This window comes from Gallinula chloropus (genome assembly GCF_964237585.1).
Source record: "Gallinula chloropus genome assembly, chromosome: 4".
NCBI classification, from domain to species: domain Eukaryota; kingdom Metazoa; phylum Chordata; class Aves; order Gruiformes; family Rallidae; genus Gallinula; species Gallinula chloropus.
In genome coordinates this window covers 27,971,374-27,994,813 of record NC_140088.1, presented here as the reverse complement: position 1 = coordinate 27,994,813, position 23,440 = coordinate 27,971,374, and the positions used below count along the sequence as shown (strand labels likewise).

General features: G+C 41.8%; 1 protein-coding gene across 2 annotated transcripts in view; it reads right to left on the bottom strand.

Moving 5' to 3' along the window:
* SWAP70 (switching B cell complex subunit SWAP70) overlaps positions 1-18,929 on the bottom strand; it is a gene marked incomplete at its 5' end in the record, with an annotated part of 37,852 nt that extends 18,923 nt beyond the window's left edge. Inside the window, 3 exons of one of the 2 annotated variants that reach the window (XM_084262961.1) lie at positions 5,264-5,437; positions 11,210-11,350; positions 18,831-18,929. In XM_084262961.1, coding sequence (XP_084119087.1) covers positions 5,264-5,437; positions 11,210-11,350; positions 18,831-18,929 — 414 coding nt within the window. The remainder of the gene's footprint in view (positions 1-5,263; positions 5,438-11,209; positions 11,351-18,830) is intronic. The other variant, XM_084262962.1, reaches the window with a different exon arrangement.
* Positions 18,930-23,440: the final 4,511 nt, after the last annotated feature.

Genomic DNA, 23,440 nt, shown 5'->3' with positions numbered 1-23,440 from the left:
CAAGTGATCCTCTTAGAAGATGAAAAATTAAAAATAATGCCTAGGAGGCGTTCATGCCCAGCAGAGCACAGCAAACTAGGCTATTCTGGTTCAGGCTATTCAAATAAGGCTGGTGATATTAACAGAACAGATATTTAAAAAAATAAATATATATATATTCACATTGTGCAAAATTCTGTGGAAGCACACATTACTAGGCAAGAGACACGAAAGCAATTATACCTCATTTCAGAGTCATCATCAATTGCTTTTTTTATCCCGTATTTGTTTCTTACTTTCTGCCAACAAAAAAATCCCCATTCCATAATTTATTACAACTTCATTGACAATAACTACTCTGGATTAATAAATTCTGAAAAACTATTTTCATTATGCAATGTAAGCCCTTTTTTTCTTTTTAAATTAAATTAGCGCTAAGTAATATAAAGGTCAACTGAAAAAACAGTATAACATGTAAACCCTAAGGTCAACATGCTGCATAAGCTGAAAACTGTCTTATTTTTTGCAGCAATCAAGGAAAAGTGTAGTGAAATGAGAACAGACGCAAGTCATGATTGACTAGCCACCTTCCTAACCATCATCATCAACTTCTGGAGGTCATGGGTCCAATAAACATCACACAAGCAGCTTCCATCCTAGTCATTTCAGCTTTTATTTTATTTCTGCATGGCCAAGGTTTGATTCCCAGTATTTCATTCACTGTATCCATTTCTGATACTCGAATGCAGAACAAGGAAGCAAACATGGTCATGAAAAACCTTTTTCTGCAAGGAATGTCTCGAGAAGAATCACCACTGGGCAGCTTCAGAGTTTTAACTTCTTGGGTTTAAAAAATATCATCTTATTTTCAAATGCACAGAAAGCTGTACAAGGTTTAGACCCTCTCTGTCCTAACTAGCAGGATTAGAAATGCCATGTGTTACTACAGTTGAAGGCTGGAGGACAATGGCTGTCCACATCTTCTTTCCTCAAGAAGCCAGTCTTAAAATGCACAGACACCAAATACATTTGGCTTATTTAAAGCAAGTTCTGTGACCACTATGTTGCAATACACAGAGACCCTGTTGCTCACTCACAGTGTACATATCTGTGAGTTTCACTGCTAAGGACAGCCCAGAAACACAGCTAAGCACATAGCAGGGGTTCCAGGCAATAAAGCATTCCCAAGGCTGCAGTCACATGTCTAGAAATAAGAAAGGGGAAGTGTTTGGAAACCTTTTTATAAAACAGAAAGCATCTGGTCAAATAATACCGAAACACAAAAATGAGTCTGTAAGAATGAAGAGCTGAGCTGTACGGGATGCTACAACAGACCAGAAATATCTTATTCCTGCTGTTGTCTCCCTTTTTCTACTTTGCCCTTCTCATGGATGAGGTAATGGGTACAAGAGCTGAAGGAAACACACACTTGGATGTCTGTGTCTCAGATGACCTAGTGGCAATGGCCAGCTGAGGGGAGGCAAAGGAGCTCCACACAGGCCCCTACTTTAGGTGCTCTGGCAATAGAGCTGCTGGGTAGAGCTCTGCCCGCCACACTGGGACGCAATTCCCTCACTAGCCAAGAACTGTATTAATTCTGAAAGCCATCCATTGGGACTCACTGTTACCAGAGCAAACAAAATACAGCATTGTTTTTCTCCAGTCCATCTGTTTGAAATAACACATCTACCTCGTACTCAGAAGTGTGTTACTGTGCACACAGCAAGGCTTCTCACTCGGAAAGGGAGGGTGCTTTCAGATTTGACACTATTTTGCATTTTCCTAGGACATCAGCACCTTTGCAAAATAGATATTCATGGATCTCTGCTCCTTTCCAACTCTCCTACCTGCTCTCAGCCACCCACCAGGTAACCAGCAGAAGCTACACAGAACCCCAAGACCAGCTTCTGTCTCTCTGTGATCTGACTTCTGCCCACAACTTAGAGAGATCCTCTCAAGCCTGAAACCGCATCCCAAAATCGCAGCCCCCAAGCCAGGCCCTTCCCCATACTGGGTTTTACTAACCTTATTACCTTCAAGTGCAGGACTGCCACCTCTCCTTCCACAGCAGGTGAAGATCACAGAGCAGACACTGACTCTGGCTTTCAGCCTGGCCACTGCCAAACAAGCAACTTTGGGGAGTTATGTCACCTCTCTACTGCTTTCAAATTCCCTCCTCCTAGCTGCTTTCCTCATTTAGCTCTTTCCATAAACCTTCCTGAAGTAGCCTTTTTGCCCTTCTCTGGCTGAACTGCAACTGTTCCCAATTTGCTGACCATTCAATATCTGGTCAGGGAATCAAGACTCAACACTCTGCAGAAGGGGTAGCAGCCCCACCACAATTAGCTGTCTGATAGGAAAGGCCTAGCACAGCAGCACTAATGCAAGAAAAGTCCACAACATGAGCAAGAAGGAAGGACAGCGGTCTCAATCTTCAGTCAGCAGGGTGCAAAGAAGAGGACAGTGCACCCAAGCAGGAGAATCTTCCAGATTTGAAATAGTTCAAATGAGTGCAGAAACCATGTATCTCAAAAAAATCATAATAAAGGAAAATCAGCCTCACAAACAGGTGTCAAAGAGTAGCTCCTCCAAGGAGGAGAAAGAGTACACATCCTCACAGCCACATGAAGTGGTATCAACAGTCACTGGAGACCTAAGAAGTTCTATTATAATCATGCCATCCACAAGATGGGATGCAAGAATCTTCAAAGGGATTCCCCCTTCCAACCTGAAAGTATGAGGCAAGTTTCCTAGTTACTTATAAAGGGGAAACAAAATCTCCGAAACCCAAAAGCCTATGAGGTGGAAGGGAGGGAGGGTCAACAGCTGGGTCCCAAACAAAGGGCTCCAAGCCAGAAACTGCAGTACACTGTGTGTCGCAATAATTGTGGCCAACGATAACAGCAACAGACAGGGAGGGAAGGAAAACTTGTTCCCTGGCTGGGATGCTACAGTCACCCATGAAAGGTCTACATTGGTCTCACCAACACATAAAGATCACAGAACAACAGTGCGTCCATCACCCTCTCCTCTCAAAAATCCCCTCACTACATGATGTGCAAGCCATTTTGTAATTAAATGACAGGAAACAATATAAAGTGGGGAAGAGTAAATATATAATCCAGCTTTACTACAAATTCAAGATGTATAAAAAGTAAATGGAAAGAAAATTACCTTTACTAGGTACCAGTATAATTTGTAGTACTATTGAAAAGTTATTTTCAGGTAGAAATTCTCAGCAATAAGACAACAAGTTTCTACCAAAAAATGCTTTGCAAGTCTGGAGTTTAGATTTAGCATTAAAAAAAAAACCCAGATAGAAGTACTTAAAAGGCAGATATAAAAGGTCACATAGAGAAAAAGTGAAACTGACTGAAATTGAGACTTTGCATATTTACTTTTGGAATTTTGTGTGAAAGGGGGAGTAAGTGTGGCATTTTTCAGAAGTACAGAGAGCCCAAGGAGAACCAAGGCAAACCAGAAAGGAGTGTGTTCAACAGACAGCATTTCTCCGCCAGCTGATTACATTACCTGTGTGGTCTAAGGCAAAAGGTTAGAGTGAATGCAGGCATTGTATGCGGTAAGAACAGAGAGCCTTTCTTTGTCAGGCTCTATAAGCTTTCTTCAAACAGTACTGAGCAATTTAAATCTTGCTGTAATCAAGGGATGCAGACACAGATCCACCCTCGGAATTTAAAAAATACTCCTAGTAGAAGAGCCATGCAGGTTAACCCCAGACATTAAGGATGGGAAGGAAAACAAACAACAGCAGCTATGAAATCTGGAAAATCTCTTTTGGGCTCGGAGCCCGTTCTGCAGGCTGTCTGCCAGCAAGCACTGCCATTACCCAGCATCTGCTACAGAAGGCAGCGGGCTTCTGGGGGCTGGCTTGGTGGAGGGGGAGCAAGTGAGTAACACCAACATCCCAGAGCTGGCAGGTCTGAAGCTTTGAACTGTGCCAACAAATGAGGAGAGGTGAAATGTCTACCCTCAGGTAAGCCACACTGCACAGTGACAAACCACAGATGTGGATCTGAGTCCATTTTGACATATTCGTGGCTCTGACCATCTACCAAAGGCAAATCTGGCACCACTGAGAAAGGAGCTGTCTCAGCATTTATAATTATGATCACCATCTCCCAGAACTGGCAGAAAAAATAGGAAAGCAAGCAGGAGGACTGTTTCATTTCTCATTGGAATATAGCATGCCAGGTAGGGCTCTGTCTGGCAAAACCAGAAACACTGTACAGACTCAAAGTCTCCTGCTAAAAACAAAGTGATAAGTCAGAATCCAGCACTTTATTTTGACAGGGAAATAGGGTTATCTGTACTTTATGGTTTGGCACAACAGCTTGGAGTCCAACAGTTTTGCTGTATTGGCATGTTAACCAGACTGTATCGATCCCTTTACTGTTCAACAATTTGCAAATATTTATTAAGTGGTACTCCAGTGCTGAAGTGCAAACTCCTGGGATTCCTGTACACAGCTCTGCAAGTGGTTATTTATGCCTACAGTTCTGATCTTTCAGCTTCTTGCCTCGCCCTTCCCCAAGGGGAGAATTGTGGAGATACCAAAACCTTGCTTTAGGGTTAAAATACCTATCTGAGCATTGCCCATACTTGTTAATGAACTTAAAATATTAACAGAGATCTCTGGTATTATTCCTTCAACCATTTCAAGCAAGAGTGTTCAGCTGGTGGCTGCTTTTGATCAGAAACAGACATCATCAGAAAAGTTCATACTTCTCCTTTTCATCAGGAGGGTGACATGAGACTGAAGACTCATCTTGGAAGTCATGTAATGCAGAGCAGAGACTTTGGGGGTTTTTTTCAGAATCATACTGGTGCATTAACTGTGCAAAGTTTTAATCACATATAAGCAAGTGCAGTGACTAAAGATTACATACATGCTCTACCCATGAGCAAAGCAAAAACCTCGACAGCTCCAAGTACTGGTACTGGAGCTGGTCTCCCCAGGACCAGTCAGTCCCCACAAAACGCAAAATAAACTATTAACCAGGGGCAAGCATCACATCCTATTTAGGCAAGGCTGTTTAATAACAGACACATTAGCCATAAATATCTAAAGCACCCTGTGGGAATCCCCACATGTGTACTCAGAAAGAAAAGAAAAGCATGTCTTACATTATTAAAAGAGGGGAATAAAAGTTTTATACTAAATAATTTTTATCTCTTAAATCTCTACACAGTAGCAAACATTAACATAGTTCTACTGGGACATTAAGCAAACTGGTATTAAGCTGCTTAAGTTTTTGTTTCTTACCTCCTCAGGTACAATGATTAAAGGATATTTGTCCTCTGATAAGAAGTTAAAAATAACCCACACTTTGAATGCATCCTCATCACTGATCAGCAAAGGACTTTTAGAGAGGTTCTTTTTAGCACAGAGAGTCCAGCACATCCTGTTGAATTCAACTTTGTCAAAGTTTCCTTGAACCTAAAATGAAGAAATTGAATTTAAAAAAATTGAATAAGCAGGAATGGCACAGACAAACAAAAGCACAGACAGACAAAGCCTAACAGGCTAAGTTGTATGAAAAACACTGAGAAAATTCTAGTTTTCAAAAAATTTCAAGGGCCAAAAAGAGCACTGTGGCAGCCTGTATGGGGTCAACTAAGGAATTTGATCCAGCAAAATCTATCTCAAACCTCCAATTTCTGGTCAAGTTAATAACACCCTGACTTCATGTGAAGGAGGTTACACTGCATTCTACATTTCCACTAGCACACCAGCTAGAGCTCCCAAACCATCCTCATAACTATCTTAGTTCCAACAGCCCTTCAATTGCACTGAGTTAGTGACATTTTCTGTAGCAAATATGGAAACCATTACAGCCAAAACTACCTGTGGATATGCCAAAAGTGATATTACAATAGTGGGGAAAGCCCTTTAGTATGTTTTTCCACTTCACGTTACTCAAATGTCATTCTTGTAGGGCATTCATAAACATGTAATAATTTTTTTCTGTAACACTAATCCATTTGAAACCTTTCCTTTTTCTCAGACTTGCAAATCTTCACCTTATCAATAAAAAAAGAAAACCTCTTGTTTTTGTTATCCTTTATCATACCTAGCAACTGTACGTACCCATCTGTGAATTATTTACATATAAGAAAGCTTTCATTTCCTCTATTTTCTTTTTAAACCCTCATTTATGTTAGAGATGAAATCTATTTATCTCCCTACAGCTTAGCAATGCTATTTCTTTGCCAACATGTAACTGATAAAGGCATGTTCTGCACTGTAATGGAAGCTTCTTGAGTTTTTGGAAAGCATGTCTAAGAAACAGGTTCCAGTGCTTGTTGTGATAATGACACCAGTACTATAGGTAAAACTTTCTTATGACAGACCAAACCATGCATCTTTGGGGCTTCAAGAACACCACTCCACTGCAAACTGTACGATTTCCTATCCAGTGTACTAAGTGGTCAAATACAGTGGAGGCTGAGCCACAATGGCCTAGTCAAAAGACAGACTAAGGAAGTGGATGAACTGACGTAGGCAGAGGGGGAAGGGAAAAAAAAAAACAAAACCCCAAACCAAAAAGATACAGAAGTACACAGAAAACCAACCCCATGCCAAGAAGCAATTTACAGTAGTTCCCAGGACTAAAAGTGAGAAAGTAAGACTATGAAAGAAAGCTATAGACTTTGCTTGCCAGAACAGGCCATCAATTCAACTGACAATGCAAGTGGCTGGCTACAGGATACAGCTGTTCTTTGCAGACAGTGGAAGCTGTAGGAGCTCCTAGCTGCTACAGCCTCAAGCTCAGTATCCTGGTTGTTTGCACAAGACACATGGGTCTTAAATGAAACACCAGCTAAAAGAACAAACACCCTTTAGAAGAAGCCTTTCCTTTATCCTTCAATTTGCCAGGGCCTGAACCCTTGGATACTTTTCCTTGTGTTTTATCTTGTCTGCCTTCACCCTGCCCAATGAAGCTTAACTTCTTTTTTAAAACAACTTCACCCACCCAGATGATGAGCATTTCCACCCTGGAAATACCCTAGTGGTTATGCTACTTCTGAGGAAGACGCCAACAGGGTGGGAAACCTCCTTTCCTACAGCTACCACCTGGCAAGTGGTCTAAGCACTATAAATAAAGTGGGTTGCTCCACTGGCAGTTCATGTTCTAAAAGCACAGCAGCGACCGGTGACCACAAGGAGACGAGTGGAGGAAAGCACAGACCCTGGCTGGAAAGCATGTGGTTTCTGCTCATGCAGAATCAAGTGGGTTCATGTACATCTCAAACCCATGTCAAAACCCAAGTCACCTACACCACATTACTGCCACCGGGACAAGGCTGCAGAGTCAAGCAAGAGGTTCCAAGACCATTTTGCCACCCGGGTCTAGGTTGCACTGGGCCCGAGGCCCCACTTTAGACACGAGTCCTTTTTTCAGAATTCAGACTTGATTCTGAAGTGGGTGGCATCTGGAGCAGAGACACTGCTTAGGAATCATGCTGGAGCAATAATCAGGTAAGCATACAAGTCCCAGCTCTCCGAAATAACCCTAATTTCACATCTGTGGCTTTTTTCTAAATGATTGGGCTGCCTGTTAAAAGATACAATCAGAAAACTCTTGTTCCGGGGATGTTGGACGTCAGGGTTGAAACCAAACAGTTCTCTTTAATAAAGAATAAAAATTATCCTCGGCAATTTCATGTAGCAATGCTAATTATTCCTGGTATCTACATTCAAAGAACTACATTTGCGTGGGATGGGAGGGGAAGGAATTGAAAATTCTGCAAAGAAGCCCAAATTGCTCCAGAGCTAGCTGTGTACTACAGAAGTCTTGGCTTGTGCTCCTTTAGCTTCCTGTACTGGCAATACTCCACCGTAGTAGCTAGATAACAATTACTCTGAAGGAATACTCTCTCTGGATTTATGAGAGATCATTTCTAAGCATCATTTAAAAAATTAAAAATATTTGAACAGTTTCTAAAGCTATACTTGTACTTATTTGCAAAAGTACTTCTAACTTAGTTAAGAAACTGCAAAAGCAGAAAAAAATCAAACATGAGGTACTGATGTCAAAAAGACAGTTGTAAGCAAGCACACACTGCTTTTTCATGACAGGGACAAAACATACTAAAACAGACTGGGGGACAAAGAGTATCCTGGAATTTAAAGAGGATTCCCCAAAACATCTTTAATTACAGTGAGTACTATGAATCCTGCATTAACATCATCTTGATGTGAAAATAAAAAATTATGACAATCTACTAAGAAACAAGAATTTCAGTTGTGGTTGGCCAGAATACTCATCCTGCTTGCAACCTGTGTGAATATCACACAATCCTGTTGCTTGTAACTAATGAATAAATCCTTGTACAAGAGATTTTTTTTTCCTGTGCACTAATTTATGTTTTTAACCATACTTCATAATTTGAAGTCACTATTTCATTTTGAAAGTTCCACAGGACTACACACTATTAACTCTGCAGCAACCATCACTTTTATTTGTAATCTGTCCAAATGATGTCCACATGATGTCCAAATGATGTCCACATTCAAGTGAACCAACCCATCCAACTGTAAGACTGCCTAAACTCTGAGATAAAAACAGATATATAAAAGGCACCTACCTTCCTTAAGAAGTTTCACAAAATAATCAAAAGAAAAATGCCACAAACACCATATGATTTTCTAGACCTTTTATTTTCTACTAATAAAGTATATGAAGTATAATTTACCATCATCAATATCCTACCAAAACAGTCTAAAGCATAAGGAAATACAGAACAAACTTCATTTAAGTACCAACAATCAGATCAGTTTCAAAAATATAACAAACACTGGTAGTGTAAACAGCATGCCTTAAATTGTGTGGGCACAACCTGGGGTTTCGAAAGGTGTCCTTCTTCTCACCCCACTACAACTGAAGTTATTGCAAAAGGTTGCAAAGACCTCTCAATAAAACTGTATGACACACACACCTGTTTGAAAGAAATCTAGGGATTCATTCTTTAAATATTTCAGTATTGTTTTAAAGCCAAATATCTTGGGATATCTTGCTCTCTTGAACAGGTTGCTCTTGCTCACATCAATTAATTCACCAGAAGATGCATGACCAGAAATTGAGAGAACTTCCTTTGTATTTGGGGGTATAAAGCCCCAAGTCCATCTTTAGTAGCCTTGCTTACTAGCATAAATTAATAGCACTTGCTCTACAATCACCCCATCTAAAAGAACAGATTCTGCCTTGGAAAAAGGAAAAAATAAGGGGGTTCTTGTTTGCTTTTTTTGCTTGTTTGTTTTAAACAAAGGAGACATACCAGTGACTTCATCCCACTGCACGTTGCCTTTTGGCACTGATGTAAAGTCATCTCTAAAAGATGCAATGTCACAATCCAGATTTTTTCAGTCAACAGATAGCCTTCTGTCCAAAGAATCTCACTAATTTCTAATAGTACACATCTCAACAGTTTACAAGCATTTAGCTAGGATTAAATAACATGAAATTACAGGTAATTTAATCCTGTTCTTTAACACTTTCACCTTTTAAAATGAACTAATAGTATGGGTATATCAGGCAATTATCAGAAACCAGATCAGCAAATGACTAAAAGAACACAAGAAACTACATGCAGCCTGCTCTTTCAGGAGAAAATAAGGCAGCTGGTCCTTTGTTTTTAAAGTGGGGTAAGAAGGTGCCCCAGAGTAGCTAAACACTGAAAATTCACACACCAACTTCCTTATGTAGCCAGGCCTTTAATTTTCAAATTAAAGTGTTATTTAAATGCAATTGCACCTCATTTCCATAACTGTTCTTCCTATAAACACTCTTTAACAATAAAGCCTGTTTATATTTGAAAAAGCCTTCATTATTTTTTTAGCTTAATGATGTGTTACTGCCTACAAATGGTATTAACAAAAAACAGCTGGTTCAGCCTCTACTACTGTAACCCTTTGGTCAAAATAAAATAAGGCTTTTTCTTTTTCCCAAAATATTGGCATACAAATCGCTGGTCACTTGAGTCTTACAGGAGCTCAGACAGCCAACACAATGTGGAAGTGAGATGACAAAATTCTTAGGGACAAAGCTAGATTCTCCAGCACGAAACAACTGGGCATTTTTATGTGTATTAATGGCCCAAAACTGCCACACATAAAACAGGACACTACTGCTGGCTACGAGAGAAACACAGACTGAAAAGTCAGAGGAGCTGCTAAGACTTAGATGGCTATATGAAGCTTCTGCTTTCAAGCTGCCAGGCTGCGATGCGTATGTATGTGATAGATATATGCATGTGATAGATATATGCATGTATATTAAATGTAGGTTAAAGAAGCACCAAAAATCAGCAAATTGGGCTAAGGAGTTCATGTAATCTGCAGTCGCTACACTGAACTTTTCAGCAGCATGTAGTTCACGACTTCTTAACATCAACGTATCTGCAGCCACAGCATCAAAGTTTGAGGGTTTCTGTGGCCAGCCCCATGCGTATGAGGAATCAGTGGTATTGAAGCTAATACATTTGCACTATCACGTGGGATGGTTTTGACTGTCTAGACTGGTCTCTCAAACAGAAGTCGTCAGAAAAAAAGCAGGAAGCTTTTTTTTTTTACTTTGAAAAAGTTCAACCTAAATACCAAATGCACAGAACCCAGCTCTCACCCAGTGACTACCTATCTCAGAACAAGATGGGAAGGAGAGTAGGGGAAACCCTCCCGGAGTTCCAAGAGTTTCCCCCGAAACAAAGTGTAACAGAAGACTGAAGAGTGGTCAGACATGAAATGAAAGAACTTGCAAGACAGAACTCCCTATCACCCACTGCAACTATCTGAAGGGATCTTAAAATACCCTGTGAATAGACAATAAAGATATTTTCGCCCTTCCTCCTTGCAAAGGAGTCTATGACAATACAATGTTACAGCCATAGTATAAAGTGGGACAATCTATACCTCCAAGACACTTTCAAATAAATGCAAGCTGAGGCACTACATTAATATGAACACTGTTCTGCATCTACATAGCTTGGACAATGACCAGATGCATACAGAAATAAAAGCCAAGAAGAGAAAAAAGAAGTAGAGAACAGTGCACCCCTCCATTTCAAAGCACAGCCTCTCCTGAGTACCCTCCCCATCACACCACCACTCACAATCAGAGTGTCTTCGTACCAAGCTGCAGTTTACTGCAAAGACACTCTGATACAAAACCTGATCAAGAAAATAAACAGAACACAAAACCTGAAAACTTACCTTTTCCAAGATGAATTTGTTTAGATAAGGCATGTAACCCTGATTGGAAACTGGTCCTTCATCATCGTCCCTAAAGTGCTCCTCCAAGGCCACTGGATCGTGAGGAACATTTAACACTGTGCACAAGTTGTGAGAAAGGACCTGAGGACAGAAGAGAGATCAGTGACACCACTGTCAGCTTTAACCATGCTGCATTCCCTCCAAAGCAGAGCTATGATACACAAAATCATGCACAGAAAGTGACCCCTTCATGACACTACAAGCTCTGCCCTGTAGATTTTTGTCAAAACCAAAAGGCAGCTAAAAAAGTTGACTCCAAGGCTTTGACAGCTTCAAACAGTTGCACATTTACAAAACCAACGCCATCACAGACAGGTCCATTCCTACAGAAATACAAACAGGCTACAGAAGCCTCCCTTTGTACACATGTACTTACACATTTGAAAACCAGGGGAGGCATGCAGAAACACCAAAATAATATTTACAGAGTGAAATTAGACAGCTATGGAAAACAACCACAAACACCTAGCCTTTGAAATTGTAAACATTTACTATCTAATGAAAATGACTAAGGAAGAAAATAACTCAATATATACCTTTACTTTACAAAGAAATGACCACACAAATGAAAGCATTAACTATGGATTTTTCTCATCTGCTTGCTTTTGGGTTGTTTTTCAACATTTACCGCATGTTTCAGTTGGCAAAGGAAAAGTAGTATTATAGAAAGGGGAAGGATTTAGACGTGCTTCTCAAAATTTTATTTTAAAAAGGTATTTGCATGAATTATGTCAAGAACTTAACACCCACCAGCACTCCTGTCTGTTCTTGAGAAATTACCTTCAAGAAGAGGCTACACGGTTGATCAGTTTTAAGGAAGTACTGAATTACTGAAAACTAACTGGTAGCAAACACATCTCAACTTCTTCAACTTTGGCTGAGCTTTGCACGCACAAACTGACGACTCAGTGCAAGCAAGAGGAAGGCAGAGCCCGAGTAGGAATCGGTCCTGTGCCACAGGCACCTTCCGAAGAAAGGCAAAGCCCCATCCCCTTCACTGTTCACACTGGTTTCAGTCAGGGGGTCTTCAACGTGCTGTCACTTGGGACCCCTCTCCCCTTGGCATGATGCAGAGTTAAGCTTCTGAAGACCATGTACCAGCCACAGGAACCAGCTTAAGGAGTTGGCATGCCCAGGAATGGGCTGCACTGAAATAAACGTAACTAAGAACCAAAGGCAAAAATACAGGCAAAACAAAATTAGGCAGAAGTAAACCAGACTGCATTTTTTTTTGAAAATGCATGCAGCTTGTGGTTTGTTTTCTTTTTAAATCAACAACTAGACAGGACAGATTTTGGAGTATGCTTTATTTTTCTCTGTGCAGCACAAAATAAAATTAAAAAATAAATACCCAAATGATGGAAGAAGAAGGCAGCAAAAAAAAGAGTGCAGAAAATTTATAAAGCAGGTTTATTTAGGTGAGTACACACAAAGCAGTAAAGACGGGGTAGATGCAAAACAAGAAGTGAAAGTCTGAATTTGTCCAAAGCCTAGGAAATCAAACCTATGACACACAGTTAAAAATGTCTGGCCTTCCCCCAAAAAAATCACAAATTTACCTTTACTTTTCCAATGGCGACATGCTGAATTTAAGCACTAGTTAGCATAGCAGCCAACCAAGATAGCCCAAGATGCAAGTCCAGTTCAGAGGAAAATTGCTCTCTACCTACCTCCAAAACTACACTTGCTTTTAGAAGAGCATGCATTTCCACAAGAAATACGTATGATCACTGTTGTACACTAACATTAAGCTACTGGAGCTAACCAGGTGCAGAACTGTAAAAACAGAAAAGGAATAGCACCAGACACATTACACCAAAAGCTGTATTTCCCAAAGTGGCAAAATAGTATTAATAAGTTATCACATTTCATATTACCCTCCATCAACATTTCCCTTGAATTTATCTTTATTTTTAACCAACCCATCAAATCAAGTATTTGAGTCCATGTGGTTCACATAGGGAGGGGAAAAAAAAAAAGTACTACCATGCATGTTTCCCCTTCTATTTCAGGCTTCTGTTGTTAGTTACAGAAGACTGACGGATTCTTGAATTTCTAAGAGATAAGGATGATCTCAGTTTTCCAACCAGACTGTAGCTGCTAATGATATACCTAAAAACTTAGCTAATAAAAATATTCTAGAAGCACAACTGATTTAAGCTTATTGCCAAAATAACTTAAAAGTCTCAATAAAACACTTTCTCATCATGTCCTATCTACACATTTCTCTTCTCCCTTTTCCTGGCTTCTTGCTGTGCTTGGGCTGCCAGAAACCTAGGTGGTTTCTGCATCAAGTAACAAATTTACCAGGGAAGAATTCCACTTTCAATCATTTTCTAAGATCTGCCTTATCTGCGATCTCTCCTGTGCCCAGTGTTCTCTTTTCATAACTCAAGAAATTCCTCAGTGCCTGCCAAAGCCTGTCATTCTCTAACACAGCCAAGCGCCAGCTGAATTCTTCAGTTGTAGGGTAAGCCTGAAAAATTCGACACTGAGGTCTTGTTTTGTTCTCTCAAATCCCATTATGTGGACCATGATATACTCTATTTTCATGATCAATTTAAAACAAAACAAAAAAATCCAGCTGAATATTAGGTTAATTGTGGTACCAAAAAATCGCCTTGCCTTGCAGAAGCTCTGTCAGCCCTGAGGAAGTTTTGCACCAGTAAGGATTATTTTCCCCGTGCCCACAGGGTTGCTAGGCAGCTTTTTCTTTCAGCACTTATTATGCTCTGGATGCCACATTTAACAATCTACCTTGATGCCAGAGCCAATTCCAAGCCATCTCTGTCCTCCAGCAAATGGTAGAGAGGTGGTCCCCAAACTGTAGTCCGTGAGACAGTACAAGTTGTCTGCAAAGGGTTCACAAAGCCAGTGCACTATGGGCACAATCCTGCCATTTTCCATGAACGGCTTCATAAGAAAGACGCCCAGAGTGGTGCCCAGGGAACACTGAAGGTGCTGTGCTCTAAATATCCATAGCTGGACAAAGCAAGCTGAACACCAAAACTTGTTACAGACTTTGGGTTTGCTTTATTTATGGCCAGTCGCGTGTTGCTTTACCTGGAGCGCTGATCTCCTGCCCAGCTCTACTCTGCCACAGCTGCTCCCCTCAGAGCTCCCCTTTTTCAGAACGCTTACCTTCCAAAATTCTAAGCATGTGTTGAAGTTACCATCTGAGTAGTTCCATTTAACTTTGCCCATAAAAGTGACCCATGTTTCTAAAGGAAAAAAGGACAATCTACTAAACTACTTATTGCTCAGCAACAAAAATTTGGCCCAGTTTAGTAGTCGGAGCCCTAAGAGGGCAGACTGATCTTACAGCAGCTACTGTTAGTTTCCTCAGTACTCTTTTCTTTTTCTTCTCCATCTTTCAGGGGGGTCTTCTCCCTCCCCCATCTCTTTTTAAGATTTTAAAATGTTGGCATCACTGATCCTGACAGCTCCATTCAGTGGCTTCGTGTGAATTCATTCCAAGACATTCTTGGCTCATGTCTCCCCAACATCCATGTCAGCAGCTAGCCAGCCAAAATAAGGCTACTCACAAGTACTTTCCCTTTTCCTTTTTAGACCAATATGGAAACCAGCATTGTGTACATCCCTTGTCACAGGCACGAGGTCTTTTCAAGCAGGGTATGTTTAAAGTATAGAGTTTCTTGCATCACAACATCTCCAAGGTACAGCTTCCATATCCCTCAGGTACTAAATACTCCATTCAGAGCCTCATCACTTAACAGTGGAGTTAACTGCAGCAACCTCTTTCCCAGTTGGACTAGAGAATTCAAGCCCAGCCTCCAGAAGCTCAGATTCCTGACACTAGTGTCCTTTGCCCACATCACAATGTTCCTTCCTTTGTTCCCTTCTCCCTTGGGCACTTACAGACCCCTTGTCACCATTTTTGACAAGTCTCACCCTTCCTCTTGCCTTCATTACCAGCACGCACTCCTTATCCCCAATCACATACTGGTGCCAATCTGCATCTGCCCAGTTGCCAAGGGAGCTGCCTCTCTGCCCTGCGGAGCTCCCAGTAAACATCCTCCACCTACTGAACCCTCCTTCTACACTTTCCTTGAAATCAGTTGACAAAACATCAAGAACAAAAGTTAAATGTGCTGCTGCTCCTCTCAAACACGTATCATGGGCCCGTCATTTCCTAATACTTCCCCCACAGCCCCCTTTTGGTCTACAAGCTGCCTTGGTTTGCCAGGTCTTCTGGAAGAGGGGCATCCCTTCCCTCCCACTTTACAGGCACGATTCCTCACAGCTACCGTAATACTAACACTTCTGAGCCCCATTAATAACAGAGTATGACTCTCACAGTGAGTCACAATGACTAATTTCCTACCATCCGTCAATGTTGTACAAAGTCAATTGTCCAGCTGGGGTCCTGCCCACTTGTCACAGGCTCTCAACCCTTACAGTGCCTTGCTACATTGTTCAAGGTCTTCCTCTCCATTCAGACCATCCTTTTATTAACAAAAAGGCGAAACAAAGATAAAATGGACAATAATCCTGTAACATCCCAAATATGATTAAAGACCAGCTCAAATTTTCTAAGCCTGACTAGTAACCCACATTATTATGGGCCCGAATGAGACTGTATTTCTACAAGGTGCTCACCATACACATTCTGCAGATATCATGCCAAGAATTCAAGACTTTGAAAATCCACCCGCATGTAGCACACAAAACAAAACAAGAACAGCCAAATAACTCCACTGTCTAAGCAGAGACAAGCCACAAAGTCACACAGCATTGTAAGGAATACAAAAAGAATAATTAGTGCATACTGGAAGAATATTCAAAATTACATAGAGGACTGATTTTATTGTCTCTTCTCTCAGCAGCTCAGACCATATTCAAAAGATACAAGTGGATAAAAGACATCTCCTGAAATCTTTGCTATTCCAAGCAAGTCCTAGTTTTCCCTCCAAGCATTTGCTGTTTGTCCAGACTACAAAACAGACCCAATTCACTTACCTCCATCCCTTTGCTCTAGATACATTAAAAACAAATGTGTGATGCAAACCCTTTACAGTAGGGCCTCAGCTACATCACACGTTTATTTTTCTCATAGTAATTAATGAAAACTGCTTATTTTTATGGAAGGCTCAGAGATCCTTTCTAGGTAGAGAAACTAGAAATAACTCTCTTTAACAAACAACATACTATATTTTGGACCTTCTGTGCAATGTGGTAGCAATACCCTATGCTGAATTGTACAACTAAAGATCGATTGTCAGAAAGTTCTCTTATTGAGGAGGGAAGAGTTCAGCTTCTCCCAGAAAGCAAACATTTTTTCATGTTTTTAATAACAGGAGTTTCACTGAATTATTAAACATATTTTTCTAATGCCACAGAGCTGTACTAACCTGTTTATCTCTAAGTCTCATCTCTCCATTCTATAAGGACGCTCGCTATATTTGCCTCACGGTAATGTTGATGAGAACTAGTTTTGAAATACCTTCTTAGTACAACAGAGCCCTACATCAATCAGACAGGAACTTGTATTTCACTGTCCTGCCTACCCCTTCCGCTGCATCGATGTGGGGCTACTGCCATAACGTACAACCTTTCTCCCCAACAGGATGGCTGGTGTCACACCAGATTAATCATTTGGCACAAAATGCCTATGGAAGAACACTGTATACCACTTCCTAGGTTTCCTGAAAATCAACTTTTGGTGGCCACAGGAGAAGGCAGCAGCCTTACTTCAGACTTGTTTCTACATTCCCAGATCATCCACTTGACACTTCCCAAAGCAGCCTTTATATTACAAACAGAACTGCACAGACCCTCAAAGACCCACTTTTTATTCACCTGTTCTCTCCTAGACAGACGGAATGAAACATCGAAATTATTTAAGATGCTGCTTGATAGGGCACAAGTTTAACTTCCCCTCCCCTTTTTTTTTTTTTTCCTTTCTTCTTTTTTTTTCCAGACAAGCTTTGCAGACACGGGGCTCTAGTAAGGCAGCAGACCATGACAAGCCAGGTAACTGTGCTTCCATTTAGAAGTATGACTGCTGCTTTCATCCACTTAGGCCAGTCAATGATCATAGAGAAGCAGCAATGACAACTCCATCAGAGCAAGCTGTACCAACCTACCAGCATCCTGGCTGCTTCTTTGGCCTGTTAATTCACCCCAGTGCCCATGCAGCCACGCCAACGACCCACATGACAACACGTGTGGCGGGCACACCTCTCAGGTGAACGCACTGAGCACACAAGTCGCAGCAGTGCACACAAGGTGTGGTAGCCTAACAGGAAAACAGGATTCCTTTAAAAAGCAAGACAATAAAAAATTGCTTCTCTGCAACCTACTCTAGTCAGCCCTGCAAAGCTGCCACACAAATACTCACTTTTATGACACCACCTGTAAAAGACTTGGGACCTGCACATGTTTTCAGCTTGAGCTCACACTCAGGTCTGGCTTCTTGCCTGACTCCTGCCTTACCGTCATATCTGGCCAAGTGAGCCTGTATCTCACAGCCTGATTGCCCTGAGCAAAGAAAAGGAGAAGAGGAACAGGCTGCTTGCAACACATTGCATGCTGTGGACACTTATTACATAACGCTTAAAACAAAGCCCATTAGCTACCAACCATGCTTTGAAATATCACCCACAGCACAACCACTCTCGCTAGTGGAGTTAATCCCACAACGGGAGCAAACTTCAGCTAATTGTTGCAGCCAACACAACTCCAGCACGCAGTACAAGGACCCGCAGTCTCAAATGTCAACAGGTGTTGCATTCTTATTCAAAATATTTATTTAGCCAGATTCCTGCTATTATTCCCGGGCCAAGAGAGTCCCATAAAGCAGGGCCAAGATGGGATTGGATTCAGCAAGCTGCCTGAGAGCTCTTTTAAGAGCACAAACATTACTTCAGCGTATAAGCTAAGGAAAGAATGGCACAGTTGGAGCCTCTTGACTAATTCTCCTGTTTATATCCAAATAAGAGAGCACTGTGGAACCTTGCTCTCCCCTTGGCAAGCTATGAATTTCACTTGGATGCAGCCAACCCCTATAGATAGGACCTTGTGGCTAACCCACAAAAGATTTTGGCTAGAAAGGGTACCAAGGACACACGGTTGAAAGCAGACCAGAAGCACAACAAGGGTTTGTGCACTGATGTCTCAGGGAGGACGAAGCGCTTGCCTGGGCAGAATGAAAATAAGCCTCCTTGAGCAAGAGGAAGGGTCCACACAAACCTCCCTCCAGCATACAGGAACCACAGCAACCAGCAATGCCGTGTGCGGACTGACAGCATCAATGGAGAAAATGCAATTTATGGCCCTCAAGTGGGCTTTGAAAACGGCTGCATCCCCCCATCCAGCACCAAGTCTGAACACATCTGACAGGCCCCAGGCCCAGCACTCCGCACCCACTGTGAAGGCCGCCAGGGGCGACAGCCTGGGTCTATGTCATGGCCTCTCACACCCACAGCGGCAGGTCCTCACACCCGCATTGGGCCCTGGCCCTGCACCGCGTCCCCTGGGCTCGCTACCTCTCTCTCTACTCACTACCCTCAGCCAGGCCAGGCCAGGCCACCCCACTTGCCTTAAGCTGGGACTTTGAGACCTTCCCGCTGCGGTCCAGGTCGAGGGCGGTGAACGCATGCCAGATGGACTTCAGCAGCTCTTCCTTGAGGCCCACCATGGCCTTGCCGCCGGCTGCCGCCGTACCGCTCCCGCGGCCGCTCTGCCTTCGCCTCGCACGGCGCCGCCGTCGCGCCCGCCCCGCACCGCCCCGGGGGCGGGTGCCCGGCCCTTCCCGGCGCCGCCCCGGGACCCGTGGGCGTCTCGCCTCAGAGGCGAAGGCCGGGGGTCCGCGTGGCGCCGGGCGGGCTGGGAGGCTGCGGGGAGCGGGAGCCTGGCGCGGCGCGCTTCAGCGGGCAGCGGTACCCGCCTCAGCAGCGCCGGCTCCGCGGCCCCGGCGGGACGCCCGGCTGGGACTGTTCACTCAGCAGACTTTGCCTGCTCTTCGCCCTGGGGATACACTCACAGCGCGGTAGCTTTCCTCGCAAACTTAGTGCCCCAAGAAATTCCAGAAGCAGCTTGCACACAGCTGCACACAGCTGGAGCAAATTAAGCTCAATTAAAAACAACGGAGGGAGGGCAAAAAAAAAGCCCCAGACAAACACTTCTAGATTAGGGGTGGCACAAAATACAAACACCGCGAAGGTTTGTTGTTGTGGAGTGTTGGTGGTGGGATGTTTTTGTTTGGGTGGGGTTGTTTTGGTGCGTGCGGGTTTTTTTGGTGTGAAGTCCTCTTAAACGCTGTGGATTCAGACCCAGCCGTGATGAGAGCAAGTGCTGTAAGAGGACTTTCAGATGCCCCCACATGCCACGGGCTTTCTAGCAGGTGCTCAGGGGTGTTTTTCTGCTAATAGGGAGAGCTGTCTCTATGCCAGACCCAGACGTGGCAAGAAGATGCTGCCACAAGATACATTGCTGGGAATACTGCACCTGAGATAGGTCACAGCTCCTCACCGAGTTAAGGTTTGATTTTCATGAATTTTAAGCAGAACCATTAAGATCCCAATTTCAAGACATGTAACAAACAGGGGAAAAAAAATAACTTTTGTCCAATTTTAGTCTCCATTTGACTGCATCATCAGAACAAAAATCGCAGTCTGAGCAAAATAGTACTGGGAAGTCCAGCAAGTTGACTGTTTTGCACCAGGTGGTGCTGGTTCATTGTGTTCCCTGTAAGAAAGGCACTCAGACTCCAAAGTACCACTTAAAACACCATTTATTGGAGCTAACACTATAATGAAGAGGACAGTATAGATAATGTTACATTCCTTCAGGTGCTGAGAATCTCGAGCTGCACAGCATCAACCCCAGGGCTCTGACCAAGGTGCAGCACGTCACACAGATCCTGCCCATGGAAAAGTGGTCAGTCAAGCTATTACAGGATTTTCTTGCAAGGAAACAACTCTACACATTGTTTCTGCTGCCAAATGGAAACGATGTGCACGTGAGAAGTTCTTACTGGATTTTTGCAAGGACAGGCCACGCAAGGGGTACAGTCATAGGTACAAAGTGGTACAACCAGATGGGTAAATTTATGCCCTGGCTGCAGGATGCACACAGTCCCATGTGGCTGCAGTCCAGGCTGGATGGCCAGCTCAACACAAGGTGAGTAGGCACAGCCCTAACTTAGGTGGATCACTAATCAACAGTGGTCTTCTGGTCAGGATCACTACCAATAAGCAGACAGCAAAGTCTGCCATAGGAAGCACTTTTAATTCTCATTGGTGATAATACATACAATTATTTCTCTGTATGTGGGAAATTGGAGACTAGAATCAGCCACATATTTCCAGTAAATTTTGTTCTTTAGTGTAATCTTTATCTTAAAGCAGGGGAAAAAAGTGCTTTAGCTATACAGAGATGTCATAATCTCTTAGTAGCTCAAGGAATAGGCAAACACAACCTGCCTTGTTCACCGGTAGTATCCTAGCAGCCTTTTCCTTTTCAATTTTTCAGGACTTTGTAATCCACAAGCAATAATTTATGCTCTTTCTTCAAGATGGATGGTGGGAGCTGTATAATTAACATCAACAATTAACTGGATTAAATTTCCTAATGAACCTGATTTGCTAACACTGTTGAAACATTTACCCTCTTGAAATATATTAACATTTCTCCAATTTGATCACAGCTATTCCACTTAGGGAAGAAGCAGGGGAAAAAAGTGCTTTAGCTATACAGAGGTGTCATAATCTCTTAGTAGCTCAAGGAATAGGCAAACACAACCTGCCTTGTTCACCGGTAGTATCCTAGCAGCCTTTTCCTTTTCAATTTTTCAGGACTTTGTAATCCACAAGCAATAATTTATGCTCTTTCTTCAAGATGGATGGTGGGAGCTGTATAATTAACATCAACAATTAACTGGATTAAATTTCCTAATGAACCTGATTTGCTAACACTGTTGAAACATTTACCCTCTTGAAATATATTAACATTTCTCCAATTTGATCACAGCTATTCCACTTAGGGAAGAAGGAGACAACTTTTGTACAACCAGTAAATACAGAACATCCCTATTACAGTTCATTAAAATACAGTTAGGTTCTGTGAAACGTCACTGAGGAAAAGCAATTAATATAGTTCACACGTGAATCTCATGGCAGGGACTTAATTTCTATTTTGAACAGTGCTCAGTGATATTTTGAAGCTCATTTTATAGAAAACAATAGAGTAGAAAAATAAAATTAAAATACAAAATAACCCAGAAGATAATTGTAACAAACCGTGTGCTTCCCTTCACTTTTTCTTCATTCTTTTAGCTGACTTCTGTTATTCCTGATTTAAATGACATGCTAAAATCCTTTACTAAAACAGGAATTATTTGCCACTAAGAATATAACTAGTTCCATTCAGGTCAGTAGGTTAACAGTCCACACTTAAATGTTTCTTTAGACTGAGCTCTTTACATAAGCTTCAGCTGTTCCAGCTTTTGGTAGGTTAATTAACAGGATACTTAGAAGTTACACATAAAACTAGAACATGATTTTATATAGACATACTCAAAATAGTTTCAATAGGATTGAACCAGTTGGGCAAAAGAGTTAAACTGAAGTTTATACGCAGACAAATTTTCTGTTGAACAGAACCTTTGTTCTTTATACTTACCCAAAAATAGCTTTAACAAAGTTACAGACTAACTGCATCCACACCCAAAGCATGAGCTATTTTAAGCAACTCTTCTGTTTTAATGTCCTTATCAAAGATTTATTCTAAACCTTTGAAGAAAAGATTGACATACAATCCATAGAACATTAATTAACCAGGATCACAGTTAACCATGAAGTCCTTGAGAGCACTACATAAGCTCTAAATTGCTTGCATGGTACATAAGTTCTGATGCAACTTCATGTACTTCTGCTTTTTTTGGAAAGTTGTCTGAGGTCTCAGCAACTTTATTTTAAATCTGGACTTTTTCTCATCTTGTTTGCTCACCACAGTTAAAAACACAACTGGAGGGTGGTGTGGAGATCAGGGAGGGAAAACTGGCTCATAGTCTGTGAAGTGACTCACTTTCAGGAAGAAGCTTTAGTTAGACCCTGCTGAGGCCTAGCCTTAAGAGGTCAATCACTTTTCTCTTCCTCCTCCCTGCAGAAGCTTAATTACTCCTTGTTAGCCAAATAATAAATATTTCTCAGGGAGGTTCTAACCAGAGGAAATATTACGCATTCGAACTGTTGCTAATTTTGTTTTGTGCCACTGAGTCAGTTAAACTGCCATCAAGGAAAGAATTCAGATACACCATTGACTGGTTTTCCAATCAGTGGGCCCAGAGAAAATCCTCCTGAACTGTGGCTAGACCAATCATTTTCATTCTCCACAGGAAAGCTAAATTAAGGCAAACAGAAATTGAAGGCCATTAATCCAGCATTGTAGCAAACCGTGGTTCAAGTAACTGCCATTTCACAGTGATGTTTCACTAGAAAAATCAAACTAAAGCAAATGCCACTATTTGTGATCAATGTGTAACAATTTTGAACAGATAGTGCCACCATAAAACAGCTCAAGGAAGCACTGGGGAACAGCATAAACCCCCCCAGTAAGTATATTTGACATTTTACAGTAACACAGTCCTCAAGCCATTTGAGGAATTTGAGGTTTTTTTTCCATACTTTTTAAATACTCTAAGAAAGTTTTATCTCTGGACCTACATGGCTCATTCTCATTGAAACTATGTAGAAATCAAGCATGAAAATTAATTTAGGTGAAATAGGAGCAGCATTAGATGCTAAATCAGAATGGCAGCTCAGTTTTCTACCAAAAAATAAAGTTAATTTTCCATCCACTTCCAAGACTTCTAAAGCAATCTTTCAAGCTATTCCAGCAAAGCACACCTACTTCACTGTAATTTTCACCTGTTTATACACAGCACACATTTCTATTCAAATCTGACAACAGAAACATAACAAAGAGGTAAACCACACAGTATTAACTTAAACCTTTCAGTTCCTCCCTTGTAACACACATCTTACTCTACATCTGTAGCTGATAAGGTATTTCTCACCAAATCCCAGGTGTGTACTGCAGCAACCATCTGATACCATGTTTTGGGCTGGGAACTGGAGAGAGAAATGGTCAATGGAGACAGCCATTTACGCAGGGTTAGTGTAGAATACTGTCAATATTGACTTAGTG